We start from the raw sequence: 22,407 nt of genomic DNA on the forward strand, positions 1-22,407 counted from the left end.
TAAATTCAGGGGCCTTATTAGTAATTCCACTTTCTCTTCCTACGTGTCTTCTTTTGATAGGCTTTCTTTTTGGCAGTGCTGACTTTAATCTCGGCTTCCTCTTCAGCTTCCCTATTGGCCTGACTAGGCTCAGGTATGATCTCAACTTGAGTGAACTCGGTTGTTGAGTCTTCCAGCATTTCCTCATCTGTCAGCTCCTTTGAAAACTCAGGGGTCTCTATTTTTAAAGCTTCTTTGCTTCCACATAGCTGATTCTTCAGCTCTTCCATTTCTTTTTTATATTTGTTAGTTGTTTCTTGGGGAATTAAGTATTGTTGTGCTTTCTCGGCTAATTGATTCTTCATCTCGGCCAGAGATATGCAGAATTCTTTCTGTTCTTCCTCATACCATTTTAGTGGTACAAATTAGGATCTGAGGGAATCTTGCAACATGCGATAGTCCTTCAGCAGGTTTTCTTTTTCTTTTTGGAGGTTACTGACTTCAATTCAAACTCTGTCCTGAAGCATGAGCTCCACGAGTTCCTTTTGTTGTGTCTTTACGTACTCCTTTTTCCAAACAGAAACATTTCCTGCTTCTGATTGAGAGCTCAGTAATCTCTCAAGATTGATCTCAACCGAGGAGACTTGGTCCTCTGCCTGCTATCACCACTAGGGGTAAATTAACAGACTGGTTTCCATATTGCACTGGGACCTTGCATATACCTTACTCGTATGTCTTCACCAGTATATGTCTTTAATTTAGCATCTGAATTTTCCAGATTTAGTGAGTGGCCTCCTCCATTCAGATATTGAAACGTATGTTCCCTTATAGCTGTAGTAGATGCCCCTGTATCTACCTCCATTCAGATGGGTTTTCCATTGACTTCCACCGTCACGTAGATTGGCTCTGTTTTACCTATTTTTAAGTGGTATAGTGAGTAAATGTCTGACTCTGTTTCTTCTGCTTCCTCTATTATGTGGATTTCACAATTTCTGCCTTTTTGTTTGAAATTTTGTCTCAATCTTTCTTTACATTATTGCATAATGTGCCCATTGCAATGGCAGTAGAAACACTCGATTCTTTTAAATTGTCATTCATTTACAGACTTTCTGGTTCCAATTCTGCCATTATTAATGTGGGTTTTATCTGTTAACCCATTGCTTTTTGCTGTTCTGTTAATGGTGGTTGTTTCCCACCTTTCCCCGGAGCCCTGCGCTTCCGCGCCATTTCTAGCCGGAGCCTCCATCCTGATGCGATGGACGGCGCTATTTTGTGCTCCCTTGATTGCTTCTGAGTCCCTGACCGTGCTTTCTATTACGAGCACCAACTCCAGCACTTGCTGAAGCCTAAATTCATTTCTGGCAACAACCTCTTTTGAATGGCGTCTTCATTAATCCCACACACTAATCGGTCTCTTAACATGTCAATAATCGACATCCTGAACTCACAATGCTCTGTCAGTTGTCTTAAGGCTGCTACACAGCAAATGGGCATCTCTCCAGGGGCGCCACACCTCAAATTGAATTTAAAACGCTGCATTGTTACCATGGATTTCGGCTGAAAGTGGCTTTTCACAACATTCACCAACTCATCAAAACTCTTGGAGTCTGGAGTGTTGGGTACCATTAGACTGCCAATTAGGCCATATGTTTTACTGTCACATGTCGACAAGTGGATCACCTCTTCTCCTCCCATGATTTGTTTTTGGCCAAAAAGAAAATCGTGAGGCGTTCAATATAATGTGATCTGATGGTCTGATCAAATGGTTTGATGCATCCAAATTGTGGCATACTGGAGGGAGATAATTTCAACGGCTATGGTGAGGGCTGTACTTACAATCGGCCTGCAAGGCACGGCTGATTTACATCAGTTGAGTTTTCGCAGCTTTCCTTGGTGTCATAGACTGGTCATGTTTTGCCTCGTCGTCAGTTGCTATGTCCCACAGTTCGGTCACTTTGCTCGCGAACGCAGTTGCATGCCTATCTAATGGCAGGTGAGTTGGCAACAATATACCGCAGACACAGAGACCAATATAAGATGAAGCACATACTGTTTATTTACACAGATAACAGAGCACTAACATGATGTGTGCTTCTCCAACCGGACCCTACTCTAAACTATCCTTAATATTGTAGCCCGCGCCACACAGCAATTGGGTCTTACAGACATGCGGTCAATCTGCTCACATTCTCCTAAAGGTGTATTGCACCTCAAATTACCACAGCTTTCCTGGATGAGTGCAGCTCCCACAACACCCAAGTAACTTGACACCATCCAGGACAAAGTAGCCCATTTGATTGGCACCCCATCCACAAACATTCACTCCCTCCACCACCGACACACAGTAGCATCTACAAGATGCACTGCAGAAACTCACCAAGGCTCCTTAGGCAGCATCTTCCAAACCCATGACCACTACCATATAGAAGGACAAGGGCAGCAGATAGATGGGAACACCACAACCTGGAAGTTCCCCTCCAAGTCACTCACCATCCTGACTTGGAAATATATCACCATTCCTTCACTGTCGCCGGGTCAAGATCATGGAATTCCCTGCCTAACAGCACTGTGGGTGTACCTACACCACATGGACTGCAGCGGTTCAAGAAGGCCGCTCACCACCACCTTCTCAAGGGCAATTAGGGATGGATAATAAATGCTGGCCTAGCCAGTGACACCCACATCCTGTAAATGAATAATAAAAGAAAAGATCCTACTTATCTTACCACAAACCGTGCCTGGGATCAGGAGTATGGAAACTTCATGGGAAGACCTGCTAGACAAAAGATTACCAGACCCTTCACACCGTAGGGTTGCCTCTTGAATTGTTTTTGCAGTTTGTATCATACAGCTGCCTGAAAGGACTCTGGGTCAGTCCAGGAGCTGAAGCACAATAATGGAAAATGGAAAATCATCTTGCTCTGCACTAGCAACCCATCAAGATTTATTCAAAAGCATCTTCCAAAACCGCAACCTCAAGCCTGTAGAAGGAAATGGACAGTGGGTGCATTAACTTCAGTTTCTCTTCCAAGTAACATAACACCTAGATTCAGGCATATATTGCTGTTCCTTCATCGTCAGTAGGTCAAAATTCTAAATCTGCCTCCCTAAGAGAGCTGTGGGGTTCATTCACCACATAGACTGCAACAGTTCAAGAGGAAGGTTCATCAGCACCTTCTGAGGGGCAATTAGGGACAATAAGATGCTGGCCTTGCTAGAGACGCTCATATCCCAAGAACAATTAACAAAAAAACTCCCAGCTTGGTGGAAGATGCTGCTCATATTTTCACAAGGAGATGGGCTATGTAGCTCCTAACTGGGTTATTTTTATTGACGGACAAGGGAGAAACATTTCTCTCATTGATTAGGAGCCCTCCCTTCATGATATGATCATACCTGTTGGTATTATGCTTTCTATTTATTTTCCCTTTCTCTCAGCTGGTTTCTGACTCAGATCTGAGGGCAGCAGCAACAGTCATCACCCCAGTGGATGTCAGAATCACATACAGCACAGAAAGAGGCCATTTGGCCCATCATGCCTGCAAGGGCTATTTGAAGGAGCTATCCAATTAGTCCCACTCCCCCACTCTTCATTTGTAGCCCTGAAAACTCTTCTTTTCAGTATTTATCCAATGTCTTTTTGAAAGCTACTATTAACTCTATTTCCACCACCTTTTCAAGCCGTGCATTCCACATGAAACAGGACGATGCTCAAAAAGATATTCCCCTCGTGTCTCCTCCAGCTCACTTGACAATTATCTGAATCTGTGCCCTCTGGTTACTGATCGCCCTAACAGCAGAAACTGTTTCACCTTGTTTAGTCTATCAAAGCTCCTCATAATTTTGAATATTTTAAAAAATCTGAACTTAACCTCCTCAGTCCTAAAGATAACAACCACAGCTTCTCGTGCCTTTCCACATAACCTCGGTTCCTCAGCTCCAGTAACATTCTAATAAATCTCTGCAGCTTCTCCAAGGCCCTGACATCCTTGCTAAAATGGTGGCCTGACTTGGACACAAAGGGGCTGATCTTTGCCACAAGTGTCGAGAACCTGATGTCGGGAAGATTGCCGGGTTATGACACTGCACGTGTCAGTAATGTACCGCAGGCTTAATTTTATAGGTGAGAACCAATTAGTAGGTACTTCAGCATTTGCCTTCCAATTGGATATGGCAGGCGGGCTGTGGAGGTGTGAGGATTATCAGAGCGCCCAAAGTGAAGGGTGACCGGCAGCCCTGCGGAGGAGGTTTTGTCTTGCTGATTTGAATGGAGCACTAGAGGGCAGCACAAGATGTTAATTCGGTGAACATTCACCTGGCAAAGGAAGAAGCTGGAGTCGGTCTATCCTCTCCATAGGTTTATTCAGAAAACCCTGTATCACACGAGTACAGGCCTTCCACACAGCTTCCCCCCACACTGGTTCTCTTTTTTTCCTTCTGGAAGCCAAATCTTTTTGTTTATTTATTTGTTCCTGCTGATTTTCTCCCTTTACCCTTCTGACCTTGCAACCTTAGCTGCTGGGTAAAGTTCAACTGGTGGCAACCCTTTCACCCAACACCTTCTCTCCAGGGGCATGGACTAATACTCAGATCAGGAGAGTTTCACCAGGGCACTTTGAGAATTTGAATCTGGAAATGAACAGCAATTGTCATTTACTTCAGATAGGCTACCAGGCAGCAAAGAACATGAATTGATTGGTTTTCCTCATTCAGTTGCTAGATCATAGATCTTCAGTGCTCTGTCTTGGCCTTGATATAACCCATTGAAGTCACCTGATAGCCTTCAAGTACTTTGCAATCCATGGCTGATGAGCCAAACAATGGGATGTTATCCATCTTTAAGATGCAGAGCCAAAAGCCTGGTCTTCAGAGAATGCCTCAACTGGCTTCCTATTAACTCTCCCATCTCAGAATCCCACCTGCTGCCTCTAATTGGAAAGCCAACATGCTTATAGCTACTCTCCAATAAGAATCAGCTACTCCTAATCACAACTAGTGTCTGCACTTAATGAGTTAATGTTGCAAATGCTGTGACAAGATGGAGGCACAATAATGATGATGCGACTGACAGCCAAACCTTATCACCCTGTACTACCTGATGAATCTGACTTCAGGTGAGGTGCATCCATTTGCAAACTTTGCAGGCGGATGACCTGAGACTTTTCGGTTTCCTTTTGAAAGTTAAAACTTCATATTCATCCCATGGTGTTCTGACTTCCTGCTCTGAGCTGCAGACAAATCTGATGTCCAAAGCATATTCAGCAAAACTGCCGTTTACTCGAGAAATGCCTGTGAATTACATCAATGAATTATCTTCCCTCTGCTGCAGAGCGCACTGCTGTTGCTGCTGCGCTCCCACCTCTGAGAAATCTGTGGAGAAGTGGGTATACATCGGGGAGCCAGCTTGATGCTGTTTTATTACTAATTCCCCACCTCCTCATCCCACCTCCAAAGCCACCACCAAGGTGCTGGGAAAATTCTGCCCAATGTTTCAGATAAAATCTAACTGATTTATCACAGTTAAGCTTCACTTGCTTTTGTCCTCTGTGCAGCTGTGATCTGCTGCTGCTCATTTTTCCACGCCTCGCTGTCTTGTGCTTTCCTCTTCAGATGCTCGTAGGACCCTCCCACTTTCAATTTCAGTGAGCAATATGACTAATGAAAAGAATACATGAGGCAGTTTCCAATTGCCTTCTTTGTGTGTGCTTAAAGGAGGCACAAGTCTGCTTCCCGAAGGATCCTCTGCCTGCGAGCAGCCGTTGTCCCTCGAGGTTCCAGCTCTTCCGCCATCATCACTGAAAAGCTGCTAGTCCCGCCATTGGCCATGGCTGGTAACCCTGGCCCTGGGGTGACTGGCAAAAGGGTGGAGACGATCACCTCCTGAGATCTCAAATAACCCTGCTACCCTCTTGTACTCTTTATCTACATTTATTAATCCCATATGCTTTTTTGTGAAAGAGCCTTATTTATTTGTTTCTGTCACATTGAAAGATTTATGTATGTGAACCCTCGGCTTCTCTATACCGGTATCTTCTTTAAAATTGTACCATTTGGTTTACATCACCTCTCCACATTCTTCCTTCCAAAATGTATCATTTCACACTTTACTGTGGTAAATTTCATCTGCCTGTTTCATTAATCAATTTCACATGTCCTCCTGAAATCTGTTACCTCCCCATAGCTTCCTACATTTCTGAGTTTTGTGTCAGCTACCAACTTTGAAAATACGCCTTGTATAAAAGTGCAAGTAATTAATATATATCAAAAAGTTCAGTGATTCTAACACCATCTCCTGGGGTACATCATTGTATATTAACCCCCAGTCTGAAAAACAACTAAAGGACAAAAACAACCTACTGCAGTTGCTAGAAATCTGCAATAAAAACAGAATGCTGGAAATATTCATTAGGACAGGCTCAGAAAAGTAACTATTCATCACTGCACTCTGCTTTCTGTCTCTTTGGCAATTTTATATCCACACTTCCAATGTCCTGTAATCCCATAGGGTTTAATTTTGCTAATAAGTCCATTATGTGACACTTTATCAACTGCCTTTTAGAAGTCCAGGTACACTGCATTAACCTCATTATCCACATTGATCCTCTCCATTACTGTACCAAAGAACTCAGTCAAGTTTGCAAACATGATTTGTCTTTGGTAAGTCTGTGCTGGCTATCAGTTATTTACCCATATATTTTGACAAGTGATAATACATTTTGCCCTGAATTACGGGATGGAATTTAATGTCCCTCCCCCCTCCCCCACCATGGAAACCAGCTCGGAGGTGTCCGTGTGATCGGGCAGGAGGGTGCAGCGTAGAGATCCTGCCACCTTCCCACCTTCCTGCCTCCCCCATCAATTAAATCTGGAGTGGGAAGGCTTACAGGTGGCCTTTCCACCCAGAGGCCAATTGAGGGTCTTAAGTAGCACTTATATATTCAACCAGTATAGGGCAAGGGAATCGTCATGGTGGGAAACCACCCAGCAAATCCTGTCGAGATTGCCTGCGGCCTTCTAGGGTTGGTGGTGGGTCCCTCATTCGAAGGCACTCTAAGCCGAGGGACCCAGCATCATGAAGGGGGGTGCCCACAGAAAGCCAAACCCCTGGCTTTGCTGCCAACCACCACTCCATTGCTCATTTACTATTTTACCTGCAAAATTGCTGGTTTACCTGTGCCAGATCTACTTTCAGCTTTGTTCCAGTTGAGAATCTTCACCTTTAGGTGTTCCTTGTGCGGTGATTGCTGAAAAGCTATTCTACTATGGAAGCAATTATGGCAAAGCATGATCCTGCATCAACTAATGTCATTACCTTTACAACATCATTTATGAGTTGATGGTCTGCAGTAGGAGCCATCATTCTTTCTTGACCCTTAATAAACAAGCCATTAAGGGCAAAGGCGATGATCTCATTGCCTCTCAGTTTAAACTCAACTAACTGAGGACAGTCCAGGGACTGGACTTCAGAGGGTCAGAGGGAATAAAGGAACTTTTTGATGTTTGTAACATAATTACATGTTATGCAATCTGTCTTTAGCGTGAGGCATTAAAATCCTGTCTTCCATCCCAGGTAAAACATGCCATGACACTATTTGAAGAGTTCTCCCTGGTGTCACGGCCAATATTTATCTGTCAAAGTACATCACAGAAAACTGATGACCTGGTTATTGTGGGATGTTACTGTGTAAAAATTAGCTACCACGTTTCCCTATGTTATATACTGTACTTCAAAAGTACTTCACTGTGCATGAAGCAATTTTGGAATGGCCTGAGACCATGAAAGGTGCTATAGAATTGCAGTTCTTTTCTTTATCCTTGCAGTGCCCTTAGCCTCTGAGGTCTTTGAGCAATTACCATTGGTGGATTGCCTAAGACGTAATAATATGCCCTAATAATGTTATTGGAAGTTTGTTTCTACATTTAAAACCTTGAATCATTCATATCAGAAGTGCCACACCTGAATGTCTGATCACAAAGAAGTTACATGGTTCTTTGTCAGCCATCAGGGGTACATACATCAAAAATCCATCAGGCAAACATGAAGTGAAATGAATACCAATCTGTTAATTCATCAGTCAAATCTCTGATTAGCTCAATGTGAATGAATCAATGTGAACTGGGGAGACAGGGGCATAATGGTAACTTTCCTGGATCAGGAATCCAGTGGCCCAGGCTGATGCTCTGGGGAAATAAGTTCAAATCTCATCTCGGCAGCTGGTAGAATTTAACTTCAATTAGTAAATGTGGAATTGAAAACTAATTCATGGCCATAAAGCTATCATCAATTGTCATAAAAACCAATCTGGTTCATTAAGGTGCCTTTAGGAAAGGAAATCCTTATACAGTCTGGCCTATATGTGACTCCAGACCCACAGCAATGCTGTTGACTCTTAAATGCCCTTTGAAATGGCCTAGCAAGCCACTCAGTTCAAGGGCAACAAGGGATGGGCAACAAATGCTGGCTTTGCCAGTGATGCCATGACAGAATAAATTTTAAAAACCAAAAGCCAATTGAATCAATTGGTAGATCGACTTAGCAGTGGAAATCTAAGCATGAAGAAAATTGATAATTTTGTTGTCGCCCCCCCCCCACTGCCCCCCAAACACCACTCCTACCCAACCCCCACCCTCCGCCAATCTACTAATTCTGGACAAGTAAATAGCAGGATCCAAACAATCAATTAACCTCATTGATTTTGTGAATTTGGTTGCAAATCCATCTTCTTTTTCCATCTTTCTGAAAATTCACCAATATGTTAACATGTGTAAGATCAGCAGCCATAAAACATTTACTAGTTCAGCATAAAATATTACATGCTCAGATTTCTGACCAACCCTTTTATTGAGAGCTGTAAGATTTAGCCTAGGATGCCTATACATGCTTCAAGGATAATGAGGTATCTGAGAGACAGAACTAATGAGTAGGAAAACACTCATGAAATATAATGCAGGCCAACTTCTAGAGGTCCCATGAAATGCTGACATAAAAGCCTAGACAGAAGAACAGGAGTCAATCAAGAAACACTTCACTATCTCTTACAAAATATCTCCTATGCTCATTCTTGTTCCTTATCTGAGGTTCTTTCTTGCACACATGCATATTCATAAACACACATGGACATATACAGACCCATGCACATAACACAGACACATACAGGCAGAAAACAGGTGGACACATGTACACACACACACACCCACATGATCAGAAAAGGAAATTCTGTTTTGCTTTTCTTCCCAAAGCTCTGAGGCCAGTAATAGAACTGCTAATGTTACATTGGTTCAAATTAGTTATTGAATACAAGATTAAGACTTGAATCCAGGACCTATTTACATTGTCCAGTGTCAACTGTGAACATTAACCCACTGAGCCAATGGTTCATTCATTCTAAGCAAAATCTCCAATGTGTTCATAGGATCCAAGCTGGTTGGTGAAACCAAAACCAAGGCACAGGTATTTTATTTATTGAGAGAGTTTATTTACTTGTTCAGTCTCATAGTTCTCCTCCCACTCAACCCAGTGTCCCAGCTATCCCCTATTTATATGTGTTCAATTAATACCCATCACTTGGTTCTCTTAACTTTAACAATGGAATTGACAAGACTTTAACACAATGGGCTTCATTCTTTCTTGCAGACAAACCTGACAAAGTCACAATCAGCCAGGAAGTTCTATACAAGTGCATTGCTGAGGCCAGTCCTCCTGCAGTCATCACGTGGAAGATCAGTGACGACAGTATAAATCTCACTGATCCCAGGGTCAGTATAAAGTCAGAATTCAATGGCACTCATTCAGTTAGTACACTGAGACTGGAAACAACAGCAAGCTTTTGTGTTTCGTGCCTAGCTCAGAATAAGCACGGAGTGTCGGTGACGGAGAGGTGCCCACCAGGTAAGTGTAAAATAACTTCTCTGGGTTAATAAAGAGTAAGTATCTCTAAGTTATTCATTTTAGTCCTTGAATTATCAGCCATTCCCAGGAAATTTCAGTATTCCTGGTCTGGTTTTTTATTTCAAGTTTCAGTTCACACACTAAAAACCAACTCTTTAACATTACAGTTATAAATTGTTTCAAACAACGATAATTGTTTTAGCTCTGGAACAAAAACAAAAAATGCTGGAAAAACTCAGTAGGTCTGACGGCATCTGTGGAGAGAAAGACAGAGTTAACGTTTTGAGTCCGTATGACTCTTCTTCACAGCTAAAGAGAAGTAAAAATGTGGTGAAATATATACTGTTTAAGGCGGGGGTGGTACAGGTGAAGCTGGATAAAAGGCCAGTGATAGGTGGAGTAAAAGGAGAGATTGCCAAAGATGTCATAAACAAAAGGTCAAAGGGGTGTTAATGGTGGTGGTACTGGCTAAAGGAGGTGCTAATGGTAAAATTAAGAGTAGAGTACAGCACTCAGAATGCTTACCCAGGTTTGGCTATTATCACATTCTGCTTTCTACTCTTAATATCACCAATAGCACCTTCTTTAGCCAGTTTTTCTGTTTTTCCAGCATTTTTTGTTTTTGTTTCAGATTTCCAGCATCTGCAGTATTTTGCCTTTATCATATTGTTTTAGTTCTGTTATACTCAGGTTATCTAAATAAGCCTAAATAAGCACTTAAAGAAATAGGCCAGGGTTTTACGGCTGCTCCTGCCCATTGGGATATTACGGTCCCACCGAACTGAATGGAGATTTAAATGGCTCGCCACTTCCTCCATGGAGCCCTGGCTATAGTTTTAGAGCTGCATGCTAGTCTGGGTGGAAAGTAATGCCCACTTAAGGGCCTCATCCCACTGCCACTGTCAGGTTTGCTTGTGGGCTTGCAGGGGGGAGTCACTCATTCAAAGACACTCAGTGCCTGATTGAGCGACCCAGCATTAAGAAGTGGGGTCCTTCTGAGAGAGACCCACTGCCCTTTCTTCTGACCCCATCCTTTTCTCTAGCCAGTGGCCCCTTCCCCATGATCCCCATCCTGTCTTCACTCACCTTTGGCCTGGGTCCCTCATCAATCCTAGGCCTCTTGTGAGTGCATTACCGGCAGCAGCCATCAGACCCAGTGGTACTGACGGGAATTGGAGAGGTGCTGACGTCAGCAGTTCTCGGGGGCAGGAATCCCACCACTGTGGTCCTAAATCCTAGGAAAGGCCTAACTCTGGCCTGTTAAGTGCCTTTTGGGCACTTAATTGTGGCAGGTCTTCCCTAATAAGGTTTCTCCTTATTTATTCTATCAAAACCGTTCTTGATTTGGAATACCTCTATCACTTAACCTTCCCTGTTCTAAGAAGAACAACCCTAGCCTCTCCAGCCACTCCAAAGAAGTGAAGGCCCTTACTGATGAATTTAACAGAATCACAGAATCACAGTGCAGAAGAGGTCCTTTAGCCCATCGAGTCTGCACCGACATGTGAGAAACACCTGACCTACCTACCTAATCCCATTTACCAGCCCTTAGCCCATAGCCTTGAATGTTATGATGTGCCAAGTGCTCATCCAGGTACTTTTTAAAGGATGTGAGCCAACCCGCCTCCATCACCCTCCCTGGCAGTGCATTCCAGACCGTCACCACCCTCTGGGTAAAAAAGTTTTTTCTCACATCCCCCCTAAACCTCCTGCCCCTCACCTTGAACTTATGTCCCCTCGTGACTGACCCTTCAACTAAGGGGAACAGCTGCTCCCTATCCACCCTGTCCATGCCACTCATAATCTTGTACACCTTGATCAGGTCGCCCCTCAGTCTTCTCTGCTCCAATGAAAACAATCCAAGTCTATCCAACCTCTCTTCATAACTTAAATGTTTCATCCCAGGCAACATCCTGGTGAATCTCCTCTGCAGCCCCTCCAGTGCAATCACATCCTTCCTATAATGTGGTGACCAGAACTGCACACAGTACTCCAGCTGTGGCTTCACCAAGGTTCTATACAACTCCAACCTGACCTCCCTACTTTTGTAATCTATGCCTCGATTGATAAAGGCAAGTGTCCCATATGCCTTTTTCACCACCCCACATTTCAGTGAGATTTGATTCATACATAGCGGAGAAAGGAATTGATGGTTATGGGTTAGTGCGCAAAGAGGTCATTTGAATAGGATCTGACTCACATGGAATATGGCCTGACTCTGTGCTGTAGATTCTAAATAGGGAGCACAATATTGAAGAGGCAATTCTCTGACTGCCACTCTTTTTGAAGTCAGTTCTCTCTGGGAGATAGGGATCAGTGAATTTACTTCAATATCACTGGGATTTGCATTATAAACTGTACCTGCGACATCCTCAAAGGGGTCAAAGAGCTTTTTCAGATCTTTCCCATCTATATCCATGTTGGTTGCCTTTACTTAAAGCTATTGCTGTAAAGGCAATACTTTGACCTATCGCTTAGAATGAGTTCCATTATTAAAACCCTATTGATGTTAAAGTAGGGGTTCCCAAAGAGCGGGGTGGGATCATAGGATGAGATTTTGGGGTTGTGAGCTCCAAGGCAGCAATGGGATCTGTGGATTAACCGTCTGAGGGTCGACTGTTGCAACAAGCAGAGCTTGTAAGAAGGTGGCTCGTCTCATTTTTCAGGGAAATCTCAGCAGTTTAACCACTCTCCCCCCCACCACTGAACAACTTTCAAACTCGAGTAGGAAGGAGGAAGTTCCTCCTTTCAATAATATAGGTGGAAAGATCAGTGTAAGTACGGGCCCCATCTCATATGCATGCCAGCTTCTTCATCTAATTATTGAGGGGATGGATTCCATTTCATTCCGTCCATGTGCATGGTGCTCAGCTGAGCACACCTCGTCTAACTAACCCCCACCCTCATCCCCATCAACAACTCTTTTCCCCAGCAGCCCCCACCCCAGTCAACCACCCTCCCCCAACCCTACCCCACTCAACAACTCACCCTCCCGTTCAACAAACTTGCCCACCCTTTAATTTTCAGCCTGGAGTCACACAAAGTCTGAGGCATTAAAACAGGGTCACATCAGGCAAAGGTTTCTGAAGCATTATGTTACAGTAGCTGGCTATGTTAGCTGGATTAGAATTATCCCATCTATTAGAATATAACAGCTACCTCTGGCCGAGGAAGCTCGCTAACAGAAAGGTTCCTCAATGAAAATGAGCAATGTCCATCATATTGCATCTATGGTCACTTTTGATGGCCTTTGATATTATTTAATGTTGAGACTGAAAATCCATATTGGAAAATGGAATGACTTATAAAATCCATCGCTGTATTACTGTGGAAAACAGGCTGGGGACAAGTAGAAAGGAGGAAGTTCCTCCTTACAATAATATAGGTGGAAAGGTCAGCGTAAGTACGGGCCCCATCTCATATGCATGCCAGCTTTTTCATCTAATTATTGAAGGGATGGATCCCATTTCATTCCTTCCATGTGCATGGTGCCCACCTGAGCATACCTCGGTCTAACTCTACATTTGCCATTTTGATTGGTAGGTTCATTCACCAAGTCGTTACTGCTGGCGGTTGGGGTCATCGCCAGCGGAGTGGTTGTCATCATCATTTTTGTAATTGTTGCATGGAAAAGAAAGAAGGAAGTGATTGAAGGTAGGTTCGTTGTGATGTTGGTGTCATTCTTATTCCCTGCGACCCCGAGCAGACATTAGGCGATGGTGGTGTAGTGATAATGTCACAGTAATCCAGAGGCCCAGGCTAATGCCCGTGGGGCACTGGTTTAAATCCCAACATGGCAGCTCGTGGAATTTGAATTCAGCTAATGGGCTGAATAATACTGAGGGAGTGCTGCATGGCTGACAAAACGGGGACCAAGTGGGATTAATGTCCCTCACTGGGGCAATCAGATTGGCCGGCAGCTTCATCAGTCCCAGCAGCACCAGGAAGGCGTCAATGGCCACTGCCAGGACTGCTGGTGAAGTAGGGACCTCAAGCCCTTGAATCCCTGGAACAGGTAAGTCCAGGGCCTTGGGCTGGGAGGGTTTGGGTAGGCTAGGGGTGGGGGGTTGGGATGGTGTTTAAGGAAAGGATCGGATAGAAAGGCGGGCACTACAGTGGGGCCAGGGCTGTCCCACAATCAGCAAAGGGCAGCCCCCGAGGAGTGATGCCCCCCATTCCTTCCTGCCCTTTAAACATTCAAGTTTAAAAAACGGGCTGCCCGTTCCCACCTTGCTACACATGCCAAACGTTTTATGATGTGGGCAGCATATTATCAGGGGCAATTGTCTTGATAACAGGCCTAATTGATCCCCAATTGTTCAGTTAAATATGGCGGGCAGGCTTTTGATTTCTGCTCCCACCTGCCCACCCCCTGTATTATCGGGGTGAGCTTGGGGGTGGGCACGAGAGTGTTGGGATGGGCGCTCACCCCATTTTATGTGCCCGTCGGGGACATGTAAAATTCAGCCCAATAAATCCAGAATTGAAAGCTAATATCAGTAACGGGGACCATGGCAACCATCATCAATCGTTGTAAAATCTCAATCACTAATACCCCTTTAAGGAAGGAAATCTGCCGACCTTACCTGGTCTGGCCTTGTGTGACTTGAGACCCACAGCAATGTGATTGACTTTCAAATGCCCTCTGAAATGCCTTAGCAAGCCACTCAGTTCAAAGGCAACTAGGGATGGGCAACAAATGCTGGTCTCGCCCACATCCCATGAAACAATTTTTAAAAATGCCAAAAGCCTAACACCTGCCTCAAACATGGGTAAAGGACGTGTCTTGTTTGGCCTAGCCCGTCGTGGCTAGAGTTGCAATTCTGATCAGCGATAGCCATGGCCACTCTCACCTCTGGGTCACCACCCTGTGGGTTCAAGCCTCATGCCAGCATTTAAGTACTTCATCTAAGTGATGGGATTTTCTCCTGTTGTTAATTAAATCATACACAGCCAAAGCAGGTACATGAAAGAGAAATGATGCATCTGCTGATCAATACGATGTGCAATACCCCCTTTCATTGTCTTTTTGTCTCAGTGATGATTGACAGGTCTGACATTAGATTCTTCTTGAATTATTTAAGCCTGAGGCATGTTTTAATAGGCCGTAGCTCTGATTGGAGATCTGAATTCTGTGGAAGTTCATGACCTACAACATCACTCCAGGAAGAACTGTGAGAATATTTCATCCAAAAATCCTATTGCTTGTGGAACTTTGTAAGAAACAGGTTCTAAAAAAAGGCAATCTAACCTCTTGTGGACTGATTCTGTTTTGATTATTTTTAAATATTGTTTGTCAGTGCCGCACTACTTCTATATACCATTCAACCCATTCTTAAACTCCTTGTCCAATTAGCTACAGACTGAACTCATTGTTCTGACAGTGCCCTTTTCCACCTTTTAAAAGAGTTAGTATAACATGGTGGGCTTCCCGGGTGACCTCCAGAGGTCAATTTCACAACTGGGGTAAATTTTAATTTGGACACATTGTCCCACTCATTGCACATATAAAGACACAGGTTATGGTCCAGAACAGGTGTGCCATGAGCACAATATGTTCATGTTTCACGGAAACATCAAAACAGTAACTCAAATGCAAAAAATAAAGGTTTCATGTCATGAATCAAAGAAGAGCAGGGAACTTTTCTTAACCAATGTCCCTCCCTCAATTAGTGTCATCAAGAAACAGAATAAATGCTCATTCATCTTGTTACTGTTTGTAGAATGTTGTTGGGTCAGAAAATCTGTCTTCACAGTAAGTCAATACCCTACAAAATTATAATTCATGCCATGCTGTACAAGTGCAAGTATTCCAGCACATTAGCAGTATACATATATCCTATCCTTCATCAATTGTGTCAAAAGGTAGCTTGACATTAGGGTAGATATTGGCTAGGATTTTACATTGGTCGGATGGGCTCGGCGGGAGTGGGCAGGGTCATTCGGGAACCCACCGCTGCCCACGATCAGCTCCGCACTGCCATTTTTTGCAGGCAGGCCAATTAAGGCCCGCCTAGCATAATACACGACTCCAGCATCAGCGACAAGGGGTGGGCGGGAGCTCAATGTCCATCGGGCCCAACGGTGACCTGGAGGCCGATTCAAAAGTGGCCGCGGCAGCCATGCGAAGGTTGTGAGTGACTCGGAGGAACCTCGTTATGGAGCACCTCAGGGCTGAACACGGCAGACGGGAGGGCGGGTCATGGGGCAGTCGGCCCTGTGTTTTTCTGATGAATGTCTCACTGCCCTCCTGGAGGAGGTGGCAGCACGCCGGGATATACTTGTCCCCAGGGATGGGAGGAGGAGGCCACCCCACTTCACCAAAAATACCTGGGAGGAGGTGGCATCCAGGGTCAGCAGCCACGACGTGGTGTGACGCACACGGGTGCAGTGCTGGAAGCACTTCAATGACCTCCTGCGATCGGAAAGGGTGAGTACCGTGTTGGCATGGGTCACTTAGTACAGCAGTTAGGTGCTGGCCACCCAACCCCCACCTGGACCTCAGAGATCTTAGGGTGTGAGTGGCAAATGTCAATGAGGCAGCATTTGGGCAAGGGGATGAGCCCTGGCTGATTGCAATGGGTATCTTGCGGCTCCAGGGTCACGAATCGGCTGAGCCCTACGAGGTGTTCCTCAGGTGGGGTTGACCAGGCTGCAATGGCGCTGCAGGTAGAGAGTGGACTCATCAATGCTCCTCTCTCCTTTCAGGAGAAGACATCCCACAACAATGCCGAGAGGTTGTGGACTTGCGGAGGGCAGCCCCACCTTCTAACCTTGACCAGATATGAGCAGGAGGCCCTGGAGCTGGAGAGGTGCCATGCGCCTAAGTCAACCGGCCATGGTGAGGTTGGGGTGCTGCAGGGAGGTAAGAGTGCAGTGCACTGAGGTCAGAATGTCTGTAATTGCAACCATTCCACTGTAGTCTCAATATTGGTGTGAGCCTCGAACATGGAATCCTCATTGATAATGGAAAGACGAGGGCACCCTGATCTGGGTGCCAGGCTTGCACAGTAACCGTGTAACAACTTCAACTAATGACATGTCTTTTTTCTTCCTTTTAGGCTCCACCTGAAGCCCATCAGGGTCAGGAGCCTGAAGGCCCACCGCTCACCCCAGAGGACAGCGACTATAGAAACACACCAGCGTCACACCCTCTCAGCCAGGCAGGCACCAGCACAGATACCAGCACCTCAGTGGGCATTAGATCGTCAGATAGTATCTCAGTGCACAGCGGCGAGGCCACTTCCCACTCCCTTGAGGTGCGGGTGGAGGTATAGAGTGCCCAGGGTGCCGGCAATCAGAGGACTGGTGAGGACCAGGAACATGTTCAGCCGGTGGCTGATGATGGGCCTCTAGAGTCGTCCCTGAAGCAGCAGATGCTGGATGTCCAGCAGGGTGTGCGGGAGGATCTGGCAGAGATACATGAGGGAATGCGTGTCATGGTCTCCATTGTGGAGAAATCCATGTGGAGCATGAGCAATGCAATGACCCTCATGGCCAAGCACACTGCCTCCTCCATGGAGGGAGTGGCGACTCTCATGGAGAGGTTCCTCCAGGGACTCAATCAGGGCTTCCTGGGGATACACTCGGACCTGCAAGCCCTCACACTGCCAATTTCCTCAGATAGTCAGTGTCAGTGTGGGAGTTGGATTGGGCACCCAGTATCCCAGCTAGGTGCCCATCCATCAATGGTGAGCGGGGAGGTTCAAAGCAACCTGATGTTGGCGCACGAGCTGCCTGTTGTCTCTGCGGGCACCTCTCAGGGTGCTCCGGATGACAGCAACAGCTCCTCCGCCCCTCTGCCAGTTACCGTGGCATCTGATGAGGCTGCAGCGACTGGGGAGATGCCAGCAGTGGCACTGGCCACTCCCTCCCAGGCGGGGCCAGCGCAGGCTCCACGGGCTAGAGGACGCCTGCCAAGGTCATCAAGGCCAACAGGACAGCAGAGTGAGCAGGCTGTCTCCAATGCCGGTGCCAGTGAGAGGGGCAGCACCTAGACGCAGCACCCACAAATGAAAAATTAAAGCACCTTAAGCACAACATGGGCTTATTACTGTTGATATTTTTTCCCCCACTTTTACGTTAATTGTTAGTAGGTGTGATGGATAACACCTTTCCATTTAATTTGTATTATGTATGCCAGGCACCACAGCATTAAATGTGTTTGTGTTCAACAAGCCTCCGAGTGCTTCATTAGTTCTGCAGGTGCAGGGTAACCCATGATGTTATGAGTGAGTTGTTTGTCATTGAGCTTTATTGAAATGGCACATAGTGCATGTAGTTCACCAAACAAATGTTCCTGTCAGGTATCGAGTATGGAGCCTGCAGCCCTGGCATGTGGTGGTGGTTCATCTTTGGTAGGCTAGCTGAAGGAGCGTTGGGTCAAAGCCTCCCACGTGTCCCTGCCTCCCTGGAGGTTGCCCAGGTCAGTGTCTATCCCCTCAGCGTTCTCCTGACCATGCTTATCCTCGGACTCACTACTGGACTCATCGTCTGCTGCCAGAGCAGTTGCATCAACATCTTCTTCATCCACAGCACCTTTCCTTTCCAGCGCCAGATTGTGGAGAGCACAGCATGCAACCGCTATCAGTGACACACGATCTGGGAGTATTGTAGTGCGCCCCCTGAACAGCCCAGGCATTGGAAGCGCATCTTGAGAAGACCGATGGTTCTCTCTACCACTGCCCATGTGGAGGCGTGGCTCCTATGGTACCGCTGCTCAGCTCTGTTCTTGGATGGCGGAGAGGTGTCATGAGCCACCTTTTGAGGGGATAGCCCTTGTCACTCAGCAGCCATCTATCCAGCCGGGCTGGAGCACTGAAGAGCCTCGGCACCTGGGAATGTCTCAGGATGTAGGCGTCGTGGGAGCTGCCAGGGCACCTTGCACAGACTTGTAGAGTCTGCATCCTGTGATCACACACTATCTGCACGATCATGGAGTGGAAGCCCTTCCTGTTGACGAAGGCACCGAGCTCACCCGCTGGCGCCTTGATGGCCACATGTGTGCAGTCTATTGTACCCTGGACGCGGGGGAACCCAGCAATTATGGCAAAGCATCTGGCTCACATTGCCTGGCTGGCCTTGCCCATGCGGTAGTGAATGAAAGTCAATGCATGTCTGAACAGAGTGTCTGTCACCAGCTTGACACAACTGTGAACAGCTGATTGGGAGACTCCACAAAGATCACCCACTGACTGCTGGAAAGAGCTGGAGACATAGAAGTTGAGGGCCACTGTGACCTTCAGAGCCACTGGCATGGGGTGTCCACCCACACTGTTGGAGATGATTTCAGGGCCAATCATCTGACAGATGGAAGTTGCTGTCTCCCTTGAGAGGCGGAGCCTCCTTGGGCACTGCACATCAGTAGCTGCAGCTGAGGTAGCTGCATTGCCACCTGTAAACCCTGGCAGTAGGATAGTTTTATCTCCTGTGGCCCCTTCCGCCTTGCATTTCCTGTTGACCCTGTGCCCCTTGTGCCTGCGTCTGTCCTCCCACAGGTCGGTCCCCTGGAGGCTGAATAGGGACACCTGCCCTCTCCCCCTTCTGACCCTCTCCCTCCTCAAAGGAGGTGCCTCCAGCGGAGACCACAATCCCCATTCCCAGGGTAAGGGAAGGCTGTCTGATACCTGGAAGGCCCCAAGTGTTATGACTCCTCTGGAGTCCTGAACTGAAGCCTGTTATTTCTGTCAAAGCAGCTCTGAAGTGAAATGAAGTTGTCCTGTTCACACAAGCAAGTAGCAGCAACTTATAAGCTAAAGTTGTAACAATTCGCATTAGCGAGCCCACTCATCCCTCTTATCCCGCCCGCGGATTAGTTTTTGAAAATGTGCCCTCCCCACCTGCCCGTTGTGCCCGTACAATACCCTGAAAATCAGACAGGCTGCATAAAATCAAAGACAATTGGTGCCTCAAGGGCCTTAACTGTCTCGTTAATTAATGGCGGGCGAGCCTCCGTCCTCATCGTGCGCTCGCCTAGCGAAATATAGCAACGGTGGCGGTGACGTTGGGACGCACACCCTACGTCATCACGCGTCATTTTACGTTCCAGAGTGTCAGGCTCGTGCCCACATGTAAAATTCTGCCCTTTGACTTTATGTAATTGTGTAGAACTCTTATTAGCAAGCCGGCAACCCACTTTACATTCTGTTGGTTTTATTCCCATTAAAGGTAGCACAATTATAAATGGGCAAATGATTGTCTACTTGCTATCACCCGTTTTACACTGTTGTACTAAATCAAGACCTACCCAGCTGTTGGCTCTGCATCTGGAAAATAAAACCACACATGTCAGGTGCCAGGGCTATTTGCACAGTGGGTGCTGCGTTTGGAAAGTCTAGTGATGTGTGTCCACGAGAGGGGAAATATTTGAGTGATGACATGATATAGTCTTTAAAATTATGAAGCAGTTCAGTAGGATAGACATGCAGAAGATGTTTCCATGTGTGAACTATAAATATTAGTCATGATCTCAATTTTGCCGTATAAGATATTCATCAAAAAATCCAGTAAGGAATTTAGGAGAAAATTTGTCGTCCAGAGAGTGATTAAAATGCAGAACTTACTGCCAAGCAGACTAGCTTAAGTGAATAACATAGATACAGAGAAGGGGCAGTGAGGTACGTATATGTTGGAGAAAGGAATAGAAGGATATCCTGATAAGGTTGGATGAAGTAGGACAGGAGGGTCTCATGCACAGTTCAAACGCCAGTACAGACCAGTTGGGTCAACTGGCCTGTTACTGTGCTGTATATTTTATGTAACAGCATGTACTGTTAGTTAGAATACTGAGACTTTATGCATTGTGAGTGATCCATTTTGAATGAAAAGTGACTGAAATAAGAATAAGAAGTGCTAGAGATGAGCAGCTAGTCAGTCACCAATTAAAGGGGAGAAAACAAATCCACAGTCTGGATTGAGTCCTCATCACAACAGCCATTCAGCAGCATTCACGACTCCTCAGCCACTGAAGTAGTCTGTGTGCTTTTTCATTCATTCAAGGGATGTGGGCATCGCTAGCTAGACCAGCATTTATTGCCCATCCCTAGTTGCCCTTGAGAAGATGGTGGTGAGCTGCCTTCTTGAACCGCTGCAGTCCATGTAATGTAGGTACACCCACTGTGCTATTAGGAGGGGAATTCCAGGATTTTGACCCAGCGACAATGAAGGAACGGCGATATATTTCCAAGTCAGGATAGTGAGCGACTTGGAGGGGAACTTCCAAGTGGTGGTGTTCCCATCTATCTGCTGCCCTTGTCCTTCTAGATGGTAGTGGTTGTGGGTTTGGAAGGTGCTGTCTAAGGAGCCTTGGTGAATTCCTGCAGTGCATCTTGTAAATGGTACACACTGCTGCCACTATTCGTCAGTGGTGGAGGGAGTGAATGTTTGTGGATGGGGTGCCAATCAAGTGGGCTGCTTTGTCCTGGACGGTGTCAAGCTTCTTGAGTATTGTTGGAACTGCACTCATCCAGGCAAATGGGGAGTATTCCATCACACTCCTGACTTGTTCCTTGTAGATTATGGACAGGCTTTGGGGAGTCAGGAGGTGAGTTACTCGCCACGGGATTCCTAGCCTCTGACCTCCTCTTGTAACCACAGTATTTATATAGCTATTCCAGTTCAGTTTCTGGTCAATGGTAACCCCCAGGATGTGGATAGTAGGGGATTCAACAATGGTAATGCCATTGAATGTCAAGGGGCAATGGTTAGATTCTCTCTTGTTGGAGATGGCACTTGTGTGGCACGAATGTTACTTGCCACGTGTCAGCCCAAATCTGGATATTGTCCAGGTCTTGCTGCATTTGGACATAGACTGCTTCAGTATCTAATGAGTTGTGAACGGTGCTGAACATTGTGCAATCATCAGCGAACATCCCCATTTCTGACCTTATGATAGAAAGAAGGTCATTGATGAAGCTGCTGAAGATAGCTAGGCTGAGGACACTACCCTGAGGAACTCCTGCAGTGATGTCCTGGAGCTGAGGTGATTAACCTCCAACAGCCACAACCATCTCCCTTTGTGCTAGGTATGACTCCAACCAGTGGAGAGTTTTCCCCCTGATTCCTACTGACTCCAGTTTTACTAGAGCTCCTCGATGCCACACTCGGTCAAATGTGGCCTTGATGTCAAGGCAGTCACTTTCACCTCACCTCAGGAGTTCAGCTCTTTTGTCCATGTTTGAACCAAGGCTGTAATGATGTCAGGAACTAAGTGGCCCTAGTGAAACCCAAAACTGAGTGTTAGTGAGCAGGTTATTGCTAAGCAAGTGTCGCTTGAAACGCTGTTGATGACCCCTTCCATCATTTACTGATGATTGAGAGTAGGCTGATGGGATGGTAATTGGCCGGGTTGGATTTGTCCTTTTTGTGTGCAGGACTTACCTGGGCAATTTTCCACATAATCGCATAGATGCCAGTGTTGTAGCTGTACTGGAACAGCTTGGCTAGCGGCGCGACAAGTTCTGGAACATAAGTCTTCAGTCCGTGTCCATATGCAGCAAAACCTGGACAACATTCAGGCTTGGGCTGATAAGTGGCAAGTT

The 22,407-nt window shown here is 46.0% G+C and overlaps 1 protein-coding gene across 1 annotated transcript in view; it reads left to right on the forward strand.

Moving 5' to 3' along the window:
• Positions 1-22,407, forward strand: part of LOC144685727 (B-cell receptor CD22-like) — a 54,780-nt gene that overhangs the window by 24,502 nt on the left and 7,871 nt on the right. The window contains exons 6-7 of the mRNA XM_078550554.1: positions 9,614-9,868; positions 13,412-13,522. Of these exons, the coding sequence (XP_078406680.1) occupies positions 9,614-9,868; positions 13,412-13,522 (366 nt within the window). The remainder of the gene's footprint in view (positions 1-9,613; positions 9,869-13,411; positions 13,523-22,407) is intronic.

This window comes from Cetorhinus maximus, chromosome 10, assembly GCF_964194155.1.
Source record: "Cetorhinus maximus chromosome 10, sCetMax3.hap1.1, whole genome shotgun sequence".
NCBI lineage: Eukaryota > Metazoa > Chordata > Chondrichthyes > Lamniformes > Cetorhinidae > Cetorhinus > Cetorhinus maximus.